A 25,451-nucleotide genomic window follows, 5' to 3' on the forward strand; every position below is an offset into this window, starting at 1 on the left:
GCACGGCAAGCCAAAGTGTACAAAAGTATCTATCCAAATACCCTCCTTTTCATAAAATATCTGTTCTTTCTTGTCCTTTCAATTTTTCCTGTCCTGACACATGCATTTCACACATTATCCTTAAAGTGTTGAGGTTGTTTTATGGTACATGTGTGAGTTGTTGTTGGATGTTTGTATGGTGTCTGCTGGTTCCTTGGGTGACATTGCTGGAGTTCCTTCTCTAGGGAATGTTGCTGCTGTGATGAGTGTTGCTGCTTATCTGCTGCACTTGTTGGAGTATGGTGAACCACTGGGACTGATGGTCATTCAGTTCCTTGTTCAGTTGGCAAACTCAAATCGGTCTCATCAGCGGTTCGCTGTGAAGGAGCAGCTTCTCTGGCTGAGCTTGGATGTCTGTGGTTCCAACAATAGATCTGGTTCTTCACTTTCACCTGGTATGATCGATGTGACATCTTCTTCATTCAAGTCCTAAGTTGCCAAATGGGCTCACTTTTCCTGAGTGCGTTGAATGTTTGCACTCTGACCGGCTTTCCAACCCTCAGCTCTGACAATGATTTGGCAGTTTTATCAAAGTGACATTTAACTTTCTGTTGTTTCACTATGTTCTTTTCCCTCACACCTGTTACTACTTCTGGCTTCAGTAGTTTCTTAGCTGTTGGAAGAGAGTTGCCGGAGTGCAGCGTGACATTAGTTGCTGGGCTGGACTACTTCCCATGACCTCAGTAGGTGCGTTTCTCCACTCTAAGATTGCCTTGTACATATCTGTGCTGGATTTAGTAGATTTCTTTATGATCCTTTTGGCAATTTTCACCACTACCTCAGCCTTTCTATTTGACTCGGGATAGCATGGAGATGACGCGTAATGCTGAATTTCCCAATCATTCATGAAGCGTCTGAATTCTTCACTCATGAACTGAGGGCCATTGTCACTCGTCATAATGTCAGGAATGCCGTGATGAGGCATTCTATGATCTCACTGGTAGTTGCTGATGTCAGCTGGTCTAACTCCCAGTAGTCCGAATAGTGGTCGACTGTGATGAGATAATCAGTTCCATTGAGAGTAAAGAGATCTACTTCAAGCTTCATCTACAGTCTGTCTGAGATATCATGAGTCATGAGGGGCTCTTTAGCTTGGTCAGCTTGATATTCATTCCAAGCACTGCATTGGTTGATGTGGTCCTTAATCTCATTGCTCATGTTTGGCCAGTAGCACACTTCTCTTGCCTTCCTCGGACTAGACCCGATGACTTGCATGGACGCGCTTCAGCATCTCTTTTCTCATCTCTTTAGGGATAATGACCATAGTCCCATCTTGGGCAGTCACCATCTCTCCAATCCTCTCTTACAGCAACAGGTGTGACCTTGATGGGTTCAGGCCATCCTTTCATCACAACTTCCTGTAGCACTTGAAGAGTTGCATCTCATTGCGTAGTTTGCTTGATCTGAGCTAGACGCTTGGCTGTCAGATTCAATGTCTCTGCTGGGTCGATGACTTGAAGAGCACGTTGTGCTGTTGCTTCTTGTTAAATCTAGAAGATTTTGCACTCTGTACTAGCATTATCAACATCCTTCATAGGGAATGCAGCTCTCGACAGCATGTCAGCGATGTACATCTGCTTCCCTTGCTTGTATTTCATTTCCAAGTGATATCTCTGCAAACAAAGTAACAGCCTTTGCAAACGCTTTGGAGCAGATAGAAGTGGTTTGAGAAAGATGCTTTGAAATGGCTTGTGGTCAGACTCTACTATCACTTTCTCTCTCCCAAACAGGTACGGGTTGAAATGCTCAAGTCTCGATCTGCGCATCGTATTATTCAGTTTGGATTAACACTCTGGATGCAAACACAACTGGTTGTCCTTGCTACATGAGGGTGGCTCCAAGTCCTGTTTCACTAGCATCACACTGCAGGGTGACCTCCTCATTGACATCATAGTACCCCAGCACTGGTGCCGTCATCACTAGTTGTTTGATGCGAGTGAAAGCTGCTTCTTATTCTGTGCCCCAATACCACTGAACATTCTTTGTGGTGAGCTTGCATAGAGGTTCACATTCTGACAGATTGGGCAAGGTAGTACACAAATCCAACAAATCATTGAACTATCTTCACAGTTGTTGGTTACTGCATCTCTGCTACACCTTGCCAGGATCAAGCTGAAACCCTTTAGCTGTCAGTACATGCCCTATGTACCTGACTTCAGTCATCATCAGCTGCAACTTTTTCTTGTTCAGCTTCAGATTCATTTGGCGAGCTCTCTCTAGCATTCTCATTAGATTCCAGTCATGGTCTGCGATGGGGTCTTCCATCGTATTTTCAGAGCCATAAATGAGAAGACAGTCCACGATTGCTTCCACTCCTGGTAGACCATTGACTCTCTGATGCTGTCAGTGTTGGTCCTCTTCTGGAGCAGTAGAAATGCCAAACAGCATGTGTAACCATCTGTACCTTCCAAATGGCATCCAAAAAGTAGTCAGAAAACTGCTGCCTTCATCTGGCTTCACTCGCCAGCCAGTATCCATCCTCAGGGTAGTAAAGATCTGTGCCTTGGCATGTTGAGGCAGAATCTCTTCAATGGTTGGCAGAAGTTAGTGAGATCTCTTCAAAGATTTGAGATCCTTTGAATCTAAACATATTGTCAAACTTTGTTTTTTTTTTCACTGCTACCAAGCTGTTAATCCAGTCTGTGGGTGTTGTCACTTTCTTCATTATTCCCATCTTTTCAAGCCCTTGTATCTTGTCTTTCAGGCTGGACTTGAGGGCAGCTGGAACTCTCCTTGGAAGGTGCTGAGTTGGCCTCACACTCTCATCTACTTTGAGAAGATATTCACCAGGAAGGCATCCAAGACCTGTGAAAACATCTTTGTAATCTGTTAGGATTTGATCAGCAGTCAATGGCTTAGTGTCATGCGGAACGCTGCAAATCTCTTCTGGTATGTGGAAAGTTACCAACCCAAGTTTTTGACTTGTTACAACTGAGATGAGGGGAGTTTGCTAAGTGTCCATTATCTGTAACTGAAATTCTTTTTTCTTCCCGTTGCATTGGACTCTCAGCTTGGTTTGTCCTCTTGGGGTGAGCGTCCTTTACCATCAATGGCTTCATATTCAGGTCACTATCTTGTGCAATTTCACACAAGTCTGCAATGTTGCATGTAGAACCAGTGTCTAACACCTCATATTAGCTTGATGCTTTTCTTCTGCAGTCATCATTCCAGCAGTCACAAACCACTTTCTACTTCGAGACTTCACGATATCATATTCTAAGATGTAGAGTGATCAGTCAGAATCATCGTCCGACATCTCTCCATCAACCATCTTTACGGGCTTGCTTTTCTTCTTTCTAGAAAAACACATGCGTGCAAAGTTGTTTTAGCTTTTTGCAGTTAGAGCACTGCTTTCCCCACACTGGACAAGCTTCCATTTCCTTCTTGTGGTGTCCCCAACAGTATTTACATCCAGTACTCTGGCTTTGATCTTTCTGCTGGCCCTTCTGAAAGTTGGCCTTCCTTTTCATCATTGACTTGTGCTTGGAAGACTTGGACTGCCTCTCAACATAGTGCACAGCCTCATTGGTTCTCCCATCAATACTCTTTAGTTGTTGATCAGCCACCTCACAACTTCTGCACATGTCAATAGCTTTTTGAGAGTAAGCTTCTCTTCTCTCAGCAGATGTGTTCTCACACCAGGATCTCTTGTTCCTAAGACAATCCTATCTCTGATGAGATCACCCTTCAGTTGCTCAAACTCACAAGGTTCAACTAAATATCTCAGTACAGTCATATACTGATCAATATTTTCCCTCTCTTCCTGAGCTCTAGTGTTAAACACATAAATGACATTAGTAGAGGGTTCAAAGTGGGTCTTCAAGGCTTCCAAAATCTCCCAAGTCTTGTTTTTCTTCTCCTCCGTGAGATCGAGCGTGCAATACAGCTTATAACATTCCTTCCCCATCAATGATAACAGAGTTGCTACTCTTATCTGTTCGGGATTCTTGTCCAACACTGTGGCAATGTCATAATCTGCCAATGAGACTGGAAGAATTGCCAACTCCCTCTCAAATCTCCCTTCATGTCCATCGGAGCAGCTATTGGAAAATTCAAAGCCATAATGACATCCTGTGCAAAGTTGCAGACAGTTGTTGTTTTAAACTCTGATGTTTTGCACATCTGCTGTCTGTTTTACGGCTATCAAAATCCTCTCAAATCCTGGCTACTCACTTCTGACACCATGTTCCATGTGTTGAATAAAATGACCATTGCCAAAAGCCTTTATTTACATATCATATCAGAAGTCACATGTGTACCACAAGCCAAAGTGTACAAAAGTATTTGTGTAAAGTTGCCACAGCCTGGAGTAGGTACCACACATTCAGAGATAGGCTGAATATACGCACATGCTCAGTGTGGTACTGAGTCATACAGATTAGGAAAGTTCCAGATTCAATCCCAAGTCTGTGCTGACTTAGCTGATCTTGGCTAGGGTACTGAAGTTGACCTCAATGTCAGGTAGAACGAAGAAAATTGGTCAAGGGTTCTATTCCAGGTCATTATCCAGTGACCCGTCTGTTATGGCATGCAAGAAGAACATGACTTGTCTGCTGTGCTGTTGTGATAACCAGAGCAGGCGACCTTTAACACCCTGCGTGCCACTTGATGTGAGTATTTATATTGGCTCCCTCTAGTAGCTAGGGACACACACCCACACAGACACAGGAGAATAAGGATGCAAGCGCACGTTAGAATGTTGAAACTTGTGCTGTCTTTTATGTCAACCAAACCAAACATGGTGTCCAAAGTATCTGATTTCATCACAAATATGAAAGTTTAGGACATTGCTGACAAGTTGGGAGCAGAGCTTTAGCAGTCTGAGAAATTTACATCCTCCCTTTACACAAAGTTTGTCAGAGTACTGTCTGAGTGACTTTATCATAGTCCCCTGTAGTCAAAATGGCATATTGCCAGATTCCAGCAGTTAATGTGCTGCAAGAGGAATTTAGAGGTGAACTGGAAAATTTTAAAAGGATCCTGGCAAGATTATGTAGTGGCTACAGAACCAGACAAGAAGCCAAAGACAGTCCAGATAGCTACCCTGTGAGCTGTAATGGGTCAGGTTGGCTAGTTTGTGGTCCATTTGAGAGAGGTCATTTGGTACGCTACTTGATAAGATGTTGAGAGATAGGCTGGTGCTAGGCTATCGCGATAAACAGGCTCAAGATAGATTGTTTGGAGAGCAGGATATAGTATGTGATCTCAAGGCTATTGCAGTCCTTGAAGCTAGTGAGGTTGCTCATCAGAAACTCAAAGTATTTAGAGGGCAAGAAGAGCTGCACTACAGCCATGACAATTTACCTTCCAAGCCCAAGACGAGGTCATTTATGGCATTGAAGAAACGTTAGCAAAAGACATCACCCAGCCAAAGTGACTGTTGCTCCACCTAGTGGCCACATTACAAAACTGCAAACCACACAACGATCTCTCAAAAATTGCGCTGTACTACAACAGTGCCTTTAATGAAATAAGACGAAATGCTTCACAGGAGCGTTATAAAGCAAAATTTGATACAATCATATAAGGAGATACTAGGGCAGATGACAAAAAGCTTGGTCAGAGATGCAGGTTTTAAGGAGCATCTTACAGGAGGAAAAAGGTAGAGAGACTGAAAGGTTTAGGGATGGAATTCCAGACCTTAGGGCCTAGGAAGCTGAAAGCACGGCCACCAATGGTGGAGCAATTAAAATCAGGGGTGTTCAAGAGATCAAAATTAAATGAGTGCAGATATCCTGGAGGATTATGGGGCTGGAGGAGATTACAAGGATAAGGGAGGGAGGGAGGTCATGGAGGAATTTGAAAACAAGGATGAGAATTTTAAAATTAAGGCATTGCTTAACTGGGAGATAATGTTACTCAGCGAGCAAGGGTGATAAGTGAATGAGACTTGGTGCGAGTTAAGGTATGGGCAGCAGAGTTTTGGATGATCTCATGTTACAAAGGGCAGAATGTGGGAGGTCAGCCAGGGGTGTGATGGAATAGTCAAGTCTAAAGGTAACAAAGGTATGAATGAGGGGTTCAGCAGCAGATGAGCAGAGACATGTGGAGTCAGGCCAGGGATAGGCACCAACATGTTGCACTGCAGACATCTAACAAAATTATTGCCTCAGCCACGGACATGGGGACAATTAATTTGTAAATAAGAATATTGCCAAACTAATGCCATCAAAACACAGTCCGATTTAAAACACATTTCTTCCTATAAATAAAGTAGCTAAGCATACAAACATCAACGGAGAGCAGCACAACTGTATTAGGTAGCTAGCAAGCCAAATAGTATGCAATGCCAATGCAAATTACCTTTGTTGACAGAATAGTGCTAGCTACATCATGTCACTGGGTGGTAGATAGACCTTATTGGATGTCCTCTGCGGACTCACACTGCGTCAGGAGTGCAAATTCATCCAATAAACCATGAAACTCAAAGAGAGGATTGTTATTGTGGTTATTGAGGTGAGGTAGTAGAAAAATCAGAAATAGGAAGATGGGTCATTTCTCACACTGCTGTTGTCACAAGACAATTTAATCCATGATGGTCAGTGTTTGTGCAACTTTTCCACCTGCTTGTAATATGTGTCTGAAGACAGGGCAGCCAACAAAAGGAGAATTTTATCTGATGAAGCAGATAATACTTCAGAAGAGTCATGTAAAACAGAAAAGCAGAGTGGGACAGGAAGGAATAGAGAGATTAATGGTAGGTAGCCAAGACTAGTTTATTCATCTTAACAGGCTGTTAAACTAGGTCTTGGATTCTAAAATACAGAAACAGCATCTCTCATGGACAAAATGATATTTGCTCACTAGGCCAGTGAAAAAATTAGAAGAACACAATTACAAATAAAGAGTGCCCTTCAGTTCCTCTAATAAAGCGATTCTCTTAAATTCACTTATGTTTATAACTCAGTCTCTCACTGTCGATTCTGATTCAGCTCTGACAAGATTATTTATTAACAAAAAGCTTTTCTGCAAAAAGTTGAGCGACTGTTACTGCATGTATTATTCCGTTACAAAATGCTTAGCCACTATCTATAAGATTGTACTCCAGACTAACCAATTCATGTCCAAGCCAAACCTGTTAGCAAAGGTGCACTTTTAATGTAATATAATTATATGATACAGACAACTTTCAAATGGCATTGGCAACAGATTATCTCCCCTTAAACTGGATAGTAAGTGATGTACATTGCAGTTATTGAGCCTTGACATACTTGTAAAACTTGTCCTTTAATCCAATATGCAGCAAAAAAAAAGTTAATATCTGTTACTAATATGGTCATTGAAACATAATAAATTTTTACTATGTCTTCCCCGACAGTTTTTAAAACTGCAAATTTAGCATAGATTTTGTTAAGGAATCATAGACAGTTCATCATATATTAAGGTTTATTAAAGCTATCCATTACATTGTATTTACTAACTATTGTATATGGGTCAGCAGCATCCTGTTTTTGCCACTATCACTCAATCCCATTACACTGTACTCTTGTATTCATGAGAAACTTATGGTGCTGACTTCTGGAAATTCCTTGATTTTCTTGCCTGTTTTCCCCTCAATAGAAGTTCTGGAACAATGTGATCCAAATGGATACAGCAGAAATGTGAAATTTATATAGAAGTAAACGTTCAGCAACCTTCAAAATGTCACTGAGCTTGTGTCCCAGGTGAAAGTAATGCACGTCAGAGCGTAGAAATCAGGACATTCCCTAAGTGACTGTCAACATTTTAAAATGAACTTACATAACACAAGCCTTTAAACTTTTGTTTTAAAATAACCCAGCTGCTAGGTTATATTAAAACAAAAGGTTAAAAGATTGAAGCAAGGGTGTCCAACCTGTTTGCGGGGGGTGGGGGGGGGGGCACATTACAATTTTTGTTTTACATATGGGGATGGTGAGACAATTTCAGAAAGAGAAAGATATTAAAAATTTATCTTACTGTTAATCAAAACAACAAATGTTAATATTTGGGAAGAAGCTTTAAATGAGAGGACTAATTTATTGACTTACTTTCTCGTCACTATGTTGGACACTAATTTAGTGAGATACTTAGCATTTTATGCTTGAACGTAGTCAATGTTTGCCCGCACACTTCTTGTAGCAATATCGAGCTTCCAGCGGGCTTTAAAAAAAATTTGGAACCCGCCAGAAAACCATGACCTTGTCCGAGGTTCAGAAGTGCTGTCTCTGCACTAAGCACCTGGCAGCTGTGAAACGGATGGCTGCAATTTTTTTTTTAAGGTATGACTGGTCATAAAGAAAAAGCCAATGGGAAATTTCTCATCCCTGAAATTTTTTTTTAAGCACAGACACATTGCCGACCCGAATCGGGCAATGTTATGGAGGTAGAAATAGGCAGCCTTAGTGATGGCGTTGATATGTGGTACTGAGCCACACAGATCGGGCAACTGCCAGGCTAGCTATCTGGACTGTGCTATGTTAACTGATCTCACCCAGAGGATCAGTTGGGCCAATACAATTGACAGTAGAGCCCCTGGGATAGAGTTGGGTGGGAATTATCAGCCAGAGTTCTCACTGCTGAGTAATATCCAGTGACCCATCATTGGAAAGTGCATGGATGTAGACCTTGAATGAGAAGATGGCTGAATAAAAGTCATAGCTCACACATTGATGACACCCACGGAACTGTAGCACAGCAAGAGTCAGCAGTTTCAGGAAAGGACAGATGAAAGTATTGAAAAACACACTTACGTCATGACGGAGGTCTCTTCTAAGAAAGCCTGAGCCATGACATCACACTTAATGTTCTTTACAGCCACTTTCTGCCCAATGTATTCAGCTTGATACACAGCTATAAGAACATATAGTGCAGGTTAGATGGAGCTCCTCTGAACTGCTTTGCAGCCACATTTACGAGTTACCGCAGAAATTTGACTCATCACATCAATAGTGCACTTCTAATAACCAGTAAGGAAATAAAAAAGAAACGGCACACTGTAAACAGGGCACAGTTGTTGTCACCTTAGTACATCAAAAAACCTGCAATTATATGGCACTTTTTGTACAGAAGAATGTCCCAAGGCAACTCACAGAGGCACAAGGGAATACAGATGCTGTGCAAAAAATAGAGTGAGGCTAGGAGAAATGACCAAATGATTGGTCGATGAGACAGGCACTAAGGAGTTTCTTAAAGGAGGAGAGAGGTGGACTGGCAGAGGTGTTTAGGGAAGTAATTTCAAAGAATGAAATCAAGCCAGCCGAAGGGCAGTGCATTTGATGTAGTCTTTCTGGATTTTAGCTAAGCTTTATATAAGGTCCCATATGGCAGACTGGTCATAAAAGTAACAGCCCACGGGGATCCAAGGCAAAGTGGTAATGATCGTTGGGTGTTTTTGTGACTGGGAGGCTGTTTCCAGTGGGATTCCTCAGGGCTCAGTGTTAAGTCCTGTGCTTTTTCCATTGTAGCAGCAGCCAATAGTACAAGATAAGAGTAACAAGTCATGGATTCAAAGACAAAAGACACATTTTAAATTTGAGGTGTGGGTGTACTGGGAGTCAATGCAGGCAGAGTGAGTACAGGACAACTGACAAATCATAGAATCATAGAAATTTACAGCATGGAAGGAGGTCATTTGGCCCATCATGTCAATGCTAGCCAACAAGTAGCCAACCAGGTGAATCTCACTTTCCAGCTCTTGGTCTGTAGCCTTGTAGGTTACAGCACTTCAAGTGCATATCCAAGTACTTTTTAAATGTTACGAGGGTTTCTGCCCCTACCACCCTTCCAGGCAATGAGTTCCAGATCCTCACAACCCTCTAGTTGGGAAGAATTTCCCTTTGAATCCCTTCTAAATCTCCTACCTCTTACACTAAATCTATGTCCCTTGGTATGGGCCCCTCAACCAAGGGGAATAAGGCCTTCCTAATCACTTTATCTAGACCCCTCATAATTGTATACATTTCAGTTAGGTCTCCCCTCAGCCTTCTCTGTTCCAAAGAAAACAATCCTAGCCTATCCAATCTTTCCTCACAACTAAAATTCTCCAGTTCAAGCAACATCCTCGGAAATCTCGTCTGTGCTCTCTCTATTGCAACATATCTTTCTTCTAGTGCAGTGACCAGAACTGCAAACAGTACTCCAACTGTGGACTAACCAGTGCTTTATACAGTTCCAGCATAAATCCCCAGCTCTTGTATTCTATGCCTTGGCTAATAAAAGCAAATATCCCGTATGCCTTCTTGACCACCTTATCTACCTGCCCAGCACCTTTGGGGATCTGTGGACATGCACTCCAAGGTCCCTCTTTTCCTCTACACTTCTCCGCATCATACCATTTATTGTGTATTCCCTTGCCTTGTTAGCCTTCCCCAAATGCATTTCATTACACTTCTCTGGATTGAACTCCATTTGTCTCTGTTCCTTCCAGCTGACTAGCTCATTTATATCTTTCTGCAGTCTACAGCTATCCTTTTCATGATCAATTCACAGCCAATTTTTGTATCATCTGCAAACTTCTTAATTATACCTCCTACATTCAAGTCCAAATCATTGATTATATACCAAAAAGCAAAAGACCTAGTACTGAGCCCTGTGGAACCCCACTGGAAATAGCCTTCTAGTCACCTTTGCTTCCTGCCTCTGAGCCAATTTTGGATCCAACTTGCCACTTTGCCTTGAATGCCCTGGGCTTTTACTTTCATGACCAGTCTGCCACGTGCCTTATATAAAGCTTTGCTAAAATATATACAGACTACATCAAATGCAATAACCTCATCACCCTCCTTGCTACCTCCTCAAAAAATTCAATCATTTTAGTCAGTCACAATCTTCCCTTAACAAATCAGTGCTGACTGTCTTTGATTGATCTGTATCTTTCTAAATGAAGATTTACTCTGTTCCTCAGAATTTTTTTCAATAATTTTTCAACCACTGAGGTTAGGCTGATTGGCCTGTAATTACTAGATCTATTCCTTTCTCCCTTTTTAAGAAATGATAATATTAGCTAGCCTCCAGTCTTCTGGCACCACACTCGTAACCAGAGAGGACTGGAAAAAGATGGTCAGAGCCTCCACTATTTCTTCTCCCGCTTCTGTTAACAGCCGAGGATACATTTCGACCAGGCCTGGGCATTTATCCGCTTTCAAACATGTTAAACCCCTTAATACTTCCTCTCTCACTATGATAATTTCATCTAATATTTCACACTCTTCCTCTCTGATTGCAATGTCTGTATCATTCCTTTTGTGAAAACAGATGCAAAGTATTCATTAAGAACCATACCAATGTCCTCCCCCTCCACACACAGGTTACCCTTTGGCCCCTAATAGACCCTACTCTTTCTTTAGTTATCCTCTTGCTCTTTATGTATTTATAAAATATCTTTGGGTCTTCCTTGATTTTATTATATTTTGGTTGATGTGATGGGCATGGAGGAGTTTCTTAAAGGAGGAAAGAGGTGGACAGGCAGAGATGTTTAGGGAAGTAATTTCAGAGAGTGAAATATTTTTTCATGCCCTCTCTTTGCTTTCCCCAATTTCCTTTTTAATTTCACCCCATCAATTTTTATACTCCTCTAGGTTTTCTGCAGTATTGAGCCCTTGGTATCTATCATAAGCTTCCCTTTTGCTCTTTATCTTATTTTTTAAGCTCCTTGACATGTAGAGGGCTGTGGATTTATTAATCACACCCTTTTTCTTTAAGGGATCATATTTGCTCTAAACTCTCACTATCTCTTCCTTGAATGCCTCTCACTGATCTGATACTGATTTACCTTCAAGTAGCTGTTTCCAGTCCACTTTAGCTAAATCACATCTCAGCTTAATAAAATTAGCTTTTCTCCAATTGAGAACTTGTGTTCCTGGTCTATCTCTGTCCTTTTCCATAACTGCCCTAAATCTAACTGAATTATGATCACTTCCACCAAAGTGTTCCCCAACTGATACCTCTTCCACCTGCCCAGCTTCATTCCCTAAAACTAAGTCCAGAACCACCCCCTCTCTTGTTGGGCTTGCTACGTACTGGCTAAAAAAATTCTCTTAAATGTATTTTAATAATTCTGCTCCCTCTGTGCCTTTCACACTAATTCTATCCCAGTTAATATGAGGATAGTTGAAATCCCCCATTATTACAGCTATATTGTTTTTGCACCTCAGAGATTTGCTGACATATTTGCCCTTTTATCTCCTTCTGACTATTTGGGGGTCTATAGTACATTCCCAGTAGTGTAACTGCCCCTTCTTTATTCTTCAGTTCAACCCATATGGCCTCATTTAATGATCTTTCTAACATATCATCCCTTCTACCAGCTATAATTGTTTCTTTAATCAATGTTGCGACCCCACCTCACCCCACCCTCGCTATCTTGTCTGAAAATCTGAAACCAGGAATATTGAGCTGCCATTCCTGCCCTTCTTTCAGCCATGTCTCAGTAATAGCTATATATCATACACCTATGTGTCAATCTGCACTCTCAGCTTGTCTGCCTTATTCCATAGACTTCTTGCATTGAAGCATATGTCATTTATTACTGCCAAGTGAGACATGGTAAGGAGAAAATACAGGAAGCAGAGTTGCGAAGGAACTGGAATTTGTGGGTGGTGAAGAGTGAGAGGGAAGCTAGGAGAGTACTGGATTTAACTAGGCCTACTCCTGCTCCTAATCCGTATGTTCGTAACTGAGGATGGAGATGGTGAAATTCAATATAAGGCTTTCAGTCACAGATGAGCTGAGGTAGGAGCAGAGGCAGATAATGTAATGGGGGAAGGGGGGAGGGAATGTGGCTGAGGGGTGGCCTTTGTGTTGGAGAGGACATAAGATCAGAAACTTAGCAGAGTGTTGGAACACGATGCCCAGGTTGTGAGCAGTCTGGTTCAGTCCAAGACAGTGGCCAGGGATGAGTCAGCTAAGCAGGGCACAAGGCTGAGCCCAACACTGTCCTCATCCAACATCTACAAACATATTGTGTCCAGCAGTGGTTGCTGGATAGCGCCCAGGATTGGGAACCCCACATGCCTTTTCCTTTTCCATACCCAGCAGTCCTGGGGTCATGTGTAGTATCCCTACTGCCATCTGGCTTGGATCAATCAACTCAACACAGAGCTGCGATCTAACCTGGGCTCTTCTGGAGTTAAGCGAGAGGGTTGAAGGTTTGTGGCAGAGGCCTATGACGATGACCTTGGTCTTCCCATCATTGAGCTTGAGAATTTAAGACCCATCCAAGACTGGATATTGGCCAAGAACTCGGACAGAGATATCAGAGGGGTCAAGAGAGTGGTGGAGATGTAAAACCAGCTGTCATAGTGTATATGTGGAAGCTCATCCATGTTTGTGCATGATGTTGACGAGTGGAAGCAAGTACATGAGAACAGGGAGTGGCCAAAGATGGATCCTGTGGGTCTCCTAAGGCAATGGTGTTGGGTTGGGAATAGAAGCTATTGTTTTTTATCTAATAAAAAAAAATAGGGGTGGGACAAGCTTAGGCAAGAAACCTGATGCATTTAAAAGAAACCCTGAAACAGGTTTGCTTCTGCAGGAACAAACGTGAAAATGAGGCGACTCATACAAGTATCTTAACCATGTTCAGAATTTTTCCTTAAGCTATGGCAGTGAAATCTATTATGAATTAATGCTTGATATTGTTATTTTGTGGGTGGGTGGGTGGGGGGGGGGGGCGGGTGGAACTAGGCAGCTCCACACTAACTCCCATCTCTGCAAACTGGACTCAGAATCAGTCTGGATTGCTCCACTGAAACTATCTTCTGTGTGGGAAGGTTTCTAGTGGGTACGGACCCTCGGAGGAAAACAACCTTCAGTTTATCACCAATTCCCAATATAATATCAACTCACTCACAGGGATCCAAGGACAGCTGGTGTGGGAAATGGAAAAAATGTCAAAGTGATGCACTTGCAGGCACTCTTGAGGTTTGGATGGAGAACATTGATGGGCTCATGTAGAGGGAGTTTTACTGTGTATCTAAACCATACTGTGCCTGACCTGGTAGTGTTTGATGGGACAGTCTAGAGGGGTCTAACCAGTGACTTGGAGTAGTCAATGGGGCAGTATAGAGAGTGCTTTAGCCTGCATTCAACCCATGACTGGGAGTGGTCATTAGGCAGTGTAGAGGGAGTTTTACTCTGCATCTAACCTATGCTGAACTTGAGCTAAGGTGATCGGTTGCCTGAAATGAGGAAATGTCCCATTTCCCAGCACTAGCATCCCCTGCTTGAACGAGTGCAAAACCTATTCACAAGCAAACAACTAAAGGATTAGAAATGAATTCATTGAACACTCACCTCCAAATTCCCCTTCCCCTATCTGATCTCCTAATGTTAGTTGCTGCATGTTAAGTAGCCAGCCAGCTGAAAGGAAACAAGGGACAGCGTCAACAGAGAATATTTGCTTAATCCAGTGTGAAGTAAAGCAGAACATGGAACACAGTCTCATGGATTTGTGATAATGAACCATGTCAAACAGATGTGTCCCATGTTAAATCCTGATTTTTGCTGTAAGCTGATCTCAAATGGAACAGCAAGAGGGGTGCTACAATTGACTCAGGACCTCAGGATTTAAAATGAAAACAAAAACTCCTCACAGTGGCTGTTAAAACAACTTCACATCACTTTCCAGTGACACGTGCTGAAAAATGCTTGTGTGCTTTTACAGGCTACCAAAGGGAAGCTGGTATCTGTAGAACCGTACCCCAGTCAGAGTCAGTGCCGTGGAGCAGTACCCAGTCAGAGTCAGTGCCGTGGAGCAGTACCCAGCCAGAGTCAGTGCCTGTGGAACTGTACCCAGCGAAAGTTTGTGTCTGTGGAACTGTACCCAGCCAAAGTCAGTGCCTATGGAACTGTATCCAGCCAGAGTCAGTGCCAGTGGAACGGTACCCAGCCAGAGTCTGTGTCTGTGGAACTGTACCCAGCCAGAGTCAGTGCCTATGGAACTGTACCCAGCCAGAGTCAGTGCCTATGAAACTGTATCCAGCCAGAGTCAGTGCCTATGGAACTGTATCCAGCCAGAGTCAGTGCCTATGGAACTGTATCCAGCCAGAGTCAGTGCCTATGGAACTGTATCCAGCCAGAGTCAGTGCCTATGGAACTGTATCCAGCCAGAGTCAGTGCCTATGGAACTGTATCCAGCCAGAGTCAGTGCCTATGGAACTGTATCCAGCCAGAGTCAGTGCCTATGGAACTGTATCCAGCCAGAGTCAGTGCCTATGGAACTGTATCCAGCCAGAGTCAGTGCCTATGAAACTGTATCCAGCCAGAGTCAGTGCCTATGGAACTGTATCCAGCCAGAGTCAGTGCCTATGGAACTGTATCCAGCCAGAGTCAGTGCCTATGGAACTGTATCCAGCCAGAGTCAGTGCCTATGGAACTGTATCCAGCCAGAGTCAGTGCCTATGGAACTGTATCCAGCCAGAGTCAGTGCCTATGGAACTGTATCCAGCCAGAGTCAGTGCCTATGGAACTGTATCCAGCCAGAGTCAGTGCCTATGGAACTGTATCCAGCCAGAGTCAGTGCCTATGGAACTGTATCCAGCCAGAGTCAGTGCCTATGGAACTGTATCCAGCCAGAGTCAGTGCCTATGGAACTGTATCCAGCCAGAGTCAGTGCCTATGGAACTGTATCCAGCCAGAGTCAGTGCCTATGGAACTGTATCCAGCCAGAGTCAGTGCCTATGGAACTGTATCCAGCCAGAGTCAGTGCCTATGGAACTGTATCCAGCCAGAGTCAGTGCCTATGGAACTGTATCCAGCCAGAGTCAGTGCCTATGGAACTGTATCCAGCCAGAGTCAGTGCCTATGGAACTGTATCCAGCCAGAGTCAGTGCCTATGGAACTGTATCCAGCCAGAGTCAGTGCCTATGGAACTGTATCCAGCCAGAGTCAGTGCCTATGGAACTGTATCCAGCCAGAGTCAGTGCCTATGGAACTGTATCCAGCCAGTCAGTGCCTATGGAACTGTATCCAGCCAGAGTCAGTGCCTATGGAACTGTATCCAGCCAGAGTCAGTGCCTATGGAACTGTATCCAGCCAGAGTCAGTGCCTATGGAACTGTATCCAGCCAGTCAGTGCCTATGGAACTGTATCCAGCCAGAGTCAGTGCCTATGGAACTGTATCCAGCCAGAGTCAGTGCCTATGGAACTGTATCCAGCCAGTCAGTGCCTATGGAACTGTATCCAGCCAGAGTCAGTGCCTATGGAACTGTATCCAGCCAGTCAGTGCCTATGGAACTGTATCCAGCCAGAGTCAGTGCCTATGGAACTGTATCCAGCCAGAGTCAGTGCCTATGGAACTGTATCCAGCCAGAGTCAGTGCCTATGGAACTGTATCCAGCCAGTCAGTGCCTATGGAACTGTATCCAGCCAGAGTCAGTGCCTATGGAACTGTATCCAGCCAGTCAGTGCCTATGGAACTGTATCCAGCCAGAGTCAGTGCCTATGGAACTGTATCCAGCCAGAGTCAGTGCCTATGGAACTGTATCCAGCCAGAGTCAGTGCCTATGGAACTGTATCCAGCCAGAGTCAGTGCCTATGGAACTGTATCCAGCCAGAGTCAGTGCCTATGGAACTGTATCCAGCCAGAGTCAGTGCCTATGGAACTGTATCCAGCCAGAGTCAGTGCCTATGGAACTGTATCCAGCCAGAGTCAGTGCCTATGGAACTGTATCCAGCCAGAGTCAGTGCCTATGGAACTGTATCCAGCCAGAGTCAGTGCCTATGGAACTGTATCCAGCCAGTCAGTGCCTATGGAACTGTATCCAGCCAGAGTCAGTGCCTATGGAACTGTATCCAGCCAGAGTCAGTGCCTATGGAACTGTATCCAGCCAGAGTCAGTGCCTATGGAACTGTATCCAGCCAGTCAGTGCCTATGGAACTGTATCCAGCCAGAGTCAGTGCCTATGGAACTGTATCCAGCCAGAGTCAGTGCCTATGGAACTGTATCCAGCCAGTCAGTGCCTATGGAACTGTATCCAGCCAGTCAGTGCCTATGGAACTGTATCCAGCCAGTCAGTGCCTACGGAACTGTATCCAGCCAGAGTCAGTGCCGATGGAACGGTATCCAGCTAGTCAGTGCCTATGGAACTGTATCCAGCCAGAGTCAGTGCCTATGGAACTGTATCCAGCCAGAGTCAGTGCCTATGGAACTGTATCCAGCCAGTCAGTGCCTATGGAACGGTATCCAGCCAGAGTCAGTGCCTATGGAACTGTATCCAGCCAGTCAGTGCCTACAGAACTGTATCCAGCCAGAGTCAGTGCCGATGGAACGGTATCCAGCTAGTCAGTGCCTATGGAACTGTATCCAGCCAGTCAGTGCCTATGGAACGGTATCCAGCCAGAGTCAGTGCCTATGGAACTGTATCCAGCCAGAGTCAGTGCCTATGGAACTGTATCCAGCCAGAGTCAGTGCCTATGGAACTGTATCCAGCCAGAGTCAGTGCCTATGGAACTGTATCCAGCCAGTCAGTGCCTATGGAACTGTATCCAGCCAGAGTCAGTGCCTATGGAACTGTATCCAGCCAGTCAGTGCCTATGGAACTGTATCCAGCCAGAGTCAGTGCCTATGGAACTGTATCCAGCCAGAGTCAGTGCCTATGGAACTGTATCCAGCCAGTCAGTGCCTATGGAATGGTATCCAGCCAGAGTCAGTGCCTATGGAACTGTATCCAGCCAGTCAGTGCCTACGGAACTGTATCCAGCCAGAGTCAGTGCCGATGGAACGGTATCCAGCTAGTCAGTGCCTATGGAACTGTATCCAGCCAGAGTCAGTGCCTATGGAACTGTATCCAGCCAGTCAGTGCCTATGGAACGGTATCCAGCCAGAGTCAGTGCCTATGGAACTGTATCCAGCCAGTCAGTGCCTACGGAACTGTATCCAGCCAGAGTCAGTGCCGATGGAACGGTATCCAGCTAGTCAGTGCCTATGGAACGGTATCCAGCCAGAGTCAGTGCCTATGGAACTGTATCCAGCCAGTCAGTGTCTATGGAACTACTGGGTGGGAGAAACATCCTGCTGAGGCAGGATAAGAGGGAAAGAACAAAACCTTGTGGGAGGAACTGTTCCTAAAATTTCTAATGTTCTAGAGCAAATGAGCATGCATACACTCCTTAATACAGCCCTGATATGGAGCAGAGACTCACTCATTCTGTAACTTTCACAGTGAGCTGAAGAGCTGGCTACACCTTTAACAACTTGAAATGGAACAAAACCTTCTATAAGTGTGAAGGACTCACCCACAGGTGTTTACAATAGCTTGCTCACTTTGAGTTGCTTACCTTTTGAGAGCTCCTCTGCAGCGGACTTTGTGCCCTCCTTAAGTTTGGGTTTTGTTAATCTAGTGATGAGTCCACATGCATCTTTCATATAATACTAAATAAAATAAGAGATAAAAAAGCAGATTGGTAGTCTTTTACTTATCCAGCCATTTTGTTGAGATATTTGTCACCTGTGGATGAGCAGGTGCACCATTCTCAGGAACCAGCACCATGACATGCATGGAGAGCAACGGCACCAGTATGCTCGACATTTACAATCATTTATTTTGCTCCTCGTAAGCAAAGAAGCTGTTGCGTATTTTATTTATTTTATTTTATTTAGAGATACAGCACTGAAACAGGCCCTTCGGCCCACCGAGTCTGTGCCGACCAACAGCCACCCATTTATTCTAACCCTGCAGTTCCCTACCACCTACCTACACTCGGGACAATTTACAATGGCCAATTTACCTATCAACCTGCACGTCTTTGGCAGTGGGAGGAAACCGGAGCACCCGGCGAAAACCCACTCGGTCACAGGAAGAACTTGCAAACTCCGCACAGGCAGTACCCAGAATCGAACCCGGGTCCCTGGAGCTGTGAGGCTGCGGTGCTAACCACTGCGCCACTGTCCCGCCCAAATTAAATATTCATTTATTAAAAATTAAAAGTCAGCAGAGTCAAAGTGCAGAATGAAAGGCCATAGCCCCATGTACAATTTGCCTGATCATGAACCAATTTCTCTTGTGGGCTGAGGACAAACAGTCATTGTCCACAGCCAAGCTCTGATTCAGGACTTTTCTTGAGATTGGTGAGCCAGGTAATCTACCGATTTGACTCAAAAGTTATCGAGGAAATATTCCTCAAAGATTTACTAAAACCTTCAAGTGTTGATGTGTCTTTTTTTTTTTAGAGATACAGCACTGAAACAGGCCCTTCGGCCCACCGAGTCTGTGCCGACCAACAACCACCCATTTATACTAACCCTACAGTAATCCCATATTCTAGATTGATTACTTTGATCCCCTGTTCAGCCGAAGGTGCTGACTCATGCTGGTAGCAGCCCTCTGATAGCTCGCCCAAGTGCTCATTCTTCACATGTAATCCTGGACATTGAGCTTCAAGTGAAGTATTCAACATTGAAATCTTGTCCCAGCTGAGCCCAACACTGTCATCATCCAACATCTACAAACGTATCGTGTCCAGCAGTGGTTGCTGGATAGCGACCAGGATTGTGAACCCCACATGCATTTTCCTTTTCCATACCCAGCAGTCCTGGGGCCATGTGTCGTATCCCTACTGCCATCTGGCTTGGATCAATCAACTCAACAAGAGCTGCGATCTAACCTGGGCTCTTCCTGTCTGTGTTGCTCAGCTCCACCCTGGGTGGTCTATCTACAAAAAGCCATCACAGGGGCTCTCCAAAATACATCTATGAGAAACCCAGTTGAGCAACGGGTCAATCAAAATACCCTGCACCCCCTCACCAATCCTGTTCCTATCCCCAGAGTGATCTACTCTCCCAGTAAACCCACAGATCAAATGTTGAAAGAGCGACATTTCAGAAATCTTTGCATGAACTATTTTACACTAAATGTAAATGTGTTTTGTATTTAATAAATGTTGTATCATAATAACCAACCACATTAAAAAAGTTGCCTAGGGTGTGAAACACCAATGTGTCTCTGTAATATGTCTATGAGGAAAGCTTTATCCACTAGTTTCTCAGTCAACCATTAATTCTTTGCCTCAGTGATTAACTCTGCATCTGCATACTATCTGGACTGCATTTAGCAGGGTTGGCAGCTGTAACTTTACAGGTCTACATATGGTTTAACCAATCTTGCAAGTTGTGAGCATTGTCTACAGATTGAAATCTTTTTGTTAGACTTGTATGCTGTTAAACCATGATTTCTGTGCATTCACCTTCACCTTCCATTGAATTGTCCATCCAAATTGCCACCATGAACTAACTGGCTGAAATAGGACAGGTTTGGCTTGGTGATTTTTCCCATCTACTCCATCTTCACTCCTTCCCCACAATGCTGTTGAGGGTAGATCAAGTGAAAATTTCAAAACTGAAACCGCTAGTTTTTGTTAGGTAAGGATATTGAGGGTTATGAAACCAAGGCCAGTTAGATGGAGTTAATATATAGATCAGACATGACCCAACTGAATGACTCGAAGGGCTGGATGGTCTACTCCTGTTTCTACGTTCCTATATGCACATCTGACTTTTGCATCATGTGGTCACTTTATAATGGTTCCAAAAACCCCATGTTAAGAGTGCGAGACCTTCTTGTGTGGCCTGGGGTATCATCCCTTCAAGATACTTTTGATACTTAGTGACCAGAGATCCACAGGCCATTTTTCAATATTTTCCTTTCCTCCCATCTTTCATTTCTGTCTTGCAATAAAACCAAATTTAGCATAAACTACAAGAAGATATCTTGATTTATCTTGGGGTAGATTTTCAGCTTGCCACCTGGGTATGAAAGTGGAATTGAAAATGAAAATAAGGCAGTTTCCATAATGGGTGGCTGACCACAATGCCAGTTTATGCCCAGGTGCCAAGTTGAAAATTAACAACGCTGTTGTCTCTCCTCTTTGCAATCTAGGATGGTGCTGTGCGCAATGTGCCTAACCCTTCAGTTGGTTTGTTCAATGAAAAGGAAACAAGTAAGCATATGTCACACATGTACAAATGTTTATCTAAAATTATTTCTATAGAGCTCCTTATCATGCCTCTCAGCCCCAAAGTGTTTCACATGAGTTACTTTGAAGTGCAGTTATGGTTATTGTATAGTCTAGATTTGGTTGGCTTGGCTTGGATTATACAATCTACACAGGTATTTTCCAAAGCAATGGGATTGAAAATCAATGCCCCGAGCAGTGCATTCCCTGCATAATTCTGGCAAAGTGCAATAGAGGGGCTGGAAATTGTCATAGAACCTGGGAACACCAGTTGCCCAAGGGAAGGGGGCCTATTTAGGGAAAACTTCCATCTGTCCCCAAACATGGCCCCTGAATTTAGAGTGAGCGGGACCTGAGGAGGGAATTTCTTAAGAAAAGTACTTTTTGCAGACTTTTCTGTAGAATAGGCATTTTAGAATTTTAGAAATTTGTGAACTGTCCTCAATAAACCTATGTAGGAAGGCATACTGCCTTCTTTGGCTATCTTATGGGTTCATAAAATGGGAACCATTAGCTGATAGTTTCTGTCTGTTGTGGAATGAGAGAAAATTGTTAGGAGGTTCCTTAGTTTAGGAAACACCAAAACTGATTGGCATGCAGGCGCAAAAGCAGGTTCAAGGTCCCATAATATAGTGAGTGATTAATGTATATAGGTCAGACTTAAAGTATAATATGCTAGATTGTTTCTTGGAGCAGAACTGGACACTCTTAGGTGATTTCAAGACAACTTGCATTTTATCACCTCGGAACCTTGCATGGTTTAGCAGGTCGTATCTCAACATCTTAATTATTGTGTTATATGTATAAGCTTTACATTTTAACTTCTTGTATTGGAGCTTCTGTTACAACTGAAATAAACAGATATTCTTTGGAACAAGGCTCCCTCTAGTCTGAGTATCAGCGATGGACCCTCTGATGGATTACTCTGCCAATGCACAGTGTCTGTGCTCACAGCTGAAAAACAGGAAGAACATAGGAAGATAGGAACAGGAGTAGGCCATTCAGCCCCTCGAGCCTATCCCGCCATCCAATGGGATCATGGCTGATTCGCGGCCTAGCTCCATATACCTGCCTTTGGCCCATATCCCTTAATATCTTTGCTAACAAAAATCTATCTATCTCAGATTTAAAGTTAACAACTGTTCTAGCTTCAACTGCTGTTTGTGGGAGAGAGTTCCAAACCTCTACCACCCTTTGCGTGAAGAAGTGCTTCCTAACATCTCTCCTGAACGGTCTGGTCCTAATTTTTAGACTATGCCCCCTAGTTTTAGAATATCCAACCAGTGGAAATAGTTTATCTTTATCGAGCCTGTCTTTTCCTGTTAATATCTTGAAGACTTCGATCAGATCACCCCCTTAACCTTCTAAATTCTAGCAAAAATTTGTGTAATCTCTCCTTGTAACTTAACCCCTGTAGTCCAGGTATCATTCTTGTAAACCTACGTTGCACTCCCTCCAAGGCCAATATGTCCTTCCTAAGGTTTGGTGCCCAGAACTGCTCACAGTACTCCAAGTGGGGTCTAACCAGGGTTTTGTACAGCTGCAGCATAACCTCTGTGTCTTTATACTCCAATCCTATAGATATAAAGGCTAGCATTCCATTAGCCTTTTTAATTATTTTCTGCACTTGCTCGTGGCATTTTAAAGATCTATGCACCTGAACCCGCAAGTCTCTTTGGACATCCACTGTACTTAATCTCTTCCCATTTAGAAAGTACCCTGCTCTATCCTTTTTTGGTCCAAAATGGATAACCTCACACTTGCCTGCATTAAAATTCATCTGCCACAGTTTTGCCCACTCACCTAGTCTGTCAATATCTTTTTGCAATTTTATGCTATCATCTAGACTGTCTACAATGCCACCTAACTTTGTATCATCAGCAAATTTGGATATATGACTTACTATGCCATCATCCAAGTCGTTAATGAATAATGTGAATAATTGAGGCCCCTAACACAGATCCCTGCTGGACACCACTAGTCACATCCTGCCAATCGGAGTACTTACCCATTATCCCTACTCTCTGTCACCTACCACTCAACCAACTTCCTAACCATGTCAATAATTTGCCCTCAACTCCATGGGCTTCTACCTTAGTTAACAGTCTCTTATGTGGGACTTCATCAAATGCCTTCTGGAAGTCCATATAAATAACATCCATAGACACTCCCCTGTCCACTACCATAGTCACCTCTTCAAAAAATTCAATGAGATTTGTCAGGCATGACTTTTCCGTCATGAATCCATGCTGACTGTCCCTGATTAACTGAAATGTTTCTAGGTGTTCAGTCACTCTGTCCTTGATTATAGACTTCAGCAACTTGCCCACCACAGATGTCAGGCTAACTGGTCTGTAATTTCCTTGGTTCCCCCTTTCACCCTTCTTAAAAAGTGGAGCGACATGTGCAACTTTCCAATCCAGAGGGACCACTCCGATGAACAGCTATGAACTGGGGTCATGAGAGAGTAGGAAAGCAAATTGCTTAAACCATAAAACACTAATTAGTCAGCTTCCAGTCTAACTTTACATCTAGGCAACATCATCACTCACTTAGAACCAAATCATAGAATCACAGAACGGTTACAGCACAGAAAGCGCCCATTCAGCCCATCATGTCCAGGCCATCTCTCCGCAAGAGCAACTTAGCTAGTCCCACTGCCCCACCTTTTCCTCATAACCCTGCAACTTTTTTCTCCAGGTGCTTATCCCTTCTGAAAACCATGACTGTATCTGCTTCCGCCACACTCTCCGGCAGTGCATTTCAGATCATAAACACTCACTACACAAAAAGGTTTTTCCTCACGTTGCTGTTGGTTCTTTTACCATTCACCTTATATCAGTATCATTTGTTTCTCAACCCTTCCACAAATGGGAACAGTTTCTCTCTACCTATACTGTCAAGGCTTCTCATGATAATGAACACCTCGATCACATTTCTTCTCAACCTTCTCCTCCGAGGAGAAGAATTCTGGCTTCTCCAATCTATCCAGGTAACTGAAGTCCCTCATCTCTGGAACCATTCTCGTTAATCCTCTCTGCACCCTACACATCCTTCTTAATGTGTGGTGCCCAGAATTGGACACAATACTCCAGTTGAAGCCAAATCAGTGTTTTATAAAGGTTCATCTCAACTTCCTTGCTTTTGTACTCCATGCCTCTATTTATGATCAAATAACATTTATAACAAATAAAAGCCTATTATATTTATGTGTAAACTTAGCAAACACATAGTAAATTAATATATTTAACATTTCTCCCAGACATTAACTTCTTTGTTTCACTATGTCAACTGTAAAAAGTCTGTTGTAAGTCAATTTAACTTCCTTTTTCACATCCCAGAGCCCCCTAACCCCAATTTCTCTTCGGTTAACAATAGAGCTCTGGGCTATTTTTGAACTTCCTCTGTGTTATTTTGTTTAATGATGTTTGTAAAAAACACTTCCCATTACTTACACCCTGAGACCAGTAAAATTTCCATTACACTATAGATGACAAAAGTAGGGTTTGCAAATTTAGGGGTGGAGGATTGGTGTGTTTAGTTAATCCCACAGCAATATTTGATTCATAGTTTGGTGAAACAAAGATTGCAAATATGAGAGGAAGGATACCCTTCCTGGGGTTACCCACAAATGAGGTCTTGGGCCCTAAATTTGTGATTGTGTGTGTTAATATTTACAGCAACAGATTAATAGAGAGGCTGTAAATGTTGAATTTTTTGCTCTTGTCTTTTCTCCACACATTGTACAACTAGTTTTTATCTGTTCTCTCCAGTTTATACATACAAACCAAGTGGGGTCACTTTGATTTGGGGCAACAGTATATTGGATGTTTTATTGGATCAGTTGCCCATTATACATTCTCCTGATTTTCATTTTTGTTGCTATCTGCTGTTTCATACCATTGCCCAAACTCAATACTACACTGTACATATATTACTTAGGCAGCAGCTAATGGATTCTACAATTCTAGAACATTCTGAATACAATCTTACCAGAATGTGGGACCTTACAAACACCTGCACCTACCGAGCTCAGTTTCCTCTTTCATGACAAGTTTATTTTCCCTTCCAAAACTCTTAACTCTCTATAAAGTCCAATTCTGTTCAAAATTTGAATACTACTCCCATATCTGAAGAGGATTTTCTACCATCTCTCTTACTCCCAGAAACTGTACAAGGAAAAGGTCATCTCCTGATACATGATCCCTCTCTCACCTCTAGCTTCCAATCGCTCTCTATTACAAATTTTCTGTTCTCTATCAATATTACTATGGTCTTTGCTTCTATAAAATTTCCTGCCTTATTTGTCCTAAGCTCGAAAATACGATGCATGACTCTTCCTCTTCCCTGCATTCTCAATGTTGGAATCAAGACTCAGTGGTGTAATACATCTGTCCCAGGGCATCCCCAACTCCCTCAGTCTTCACTGGCCCCTATAATCTGCATAAAGCCCACGCTTGGTGTCACCCAATAACTACTAGTTAGCTTACCTCAGTTGGATT

At 43.3% G+C, this 25,451-nt stretch overlaps 1 protein-coding gene across 7 annotated transcripts in view; it reads right to left on the reverse strand.

Annotated features, from left to right (window-relative positions):
* Positions 1–25,451, reverse strand: part of matk (megakaryocyte-associated tyrosine kinase) — a 94,588-nt gene that overhangs the window by 21,800 nt on the left and 47,337 nt on the right. For all 7 annotated transcript variants that reach the window (XM_068016498.1, XM_068016502.1, XM_068016504.1 and 4 more), the window contains 3 exons: positions 18,277–18,370; positions 14,293–14,358; positions 8,751–8,850 (listed from right to left, as the gene is read on the reverse strand). In XM_068016498.1, coding sequence (XP_067872599.1) covers positions 8,751–8,850; positions 14,293–14,358; positions 18,277–18,370 — 260 coding nt within the window. The remainder of the gene's footprint in view (positions 1–8,750; positions 8,851–14,292; positions 14,359–18,276; positions 18,371–25,451) is intronic.

Source organism: Heterodontus francisci, chromosome 36, assembly GCF_036365525.1.
Source record: "Heterodontus francisci isolate sHetFra1 chromosome 36, sHetFra1.hap1, whole genome shotgun sequence".
In the NCBI taxonomy this organism is placed as follows: domain Eukaryota; kingdom Metazoa; phylum Chordata; class Chondrichthyes; order Heterodontiformes; family Heterodontidae; genus Heterodontus; species Heterodontus francisci.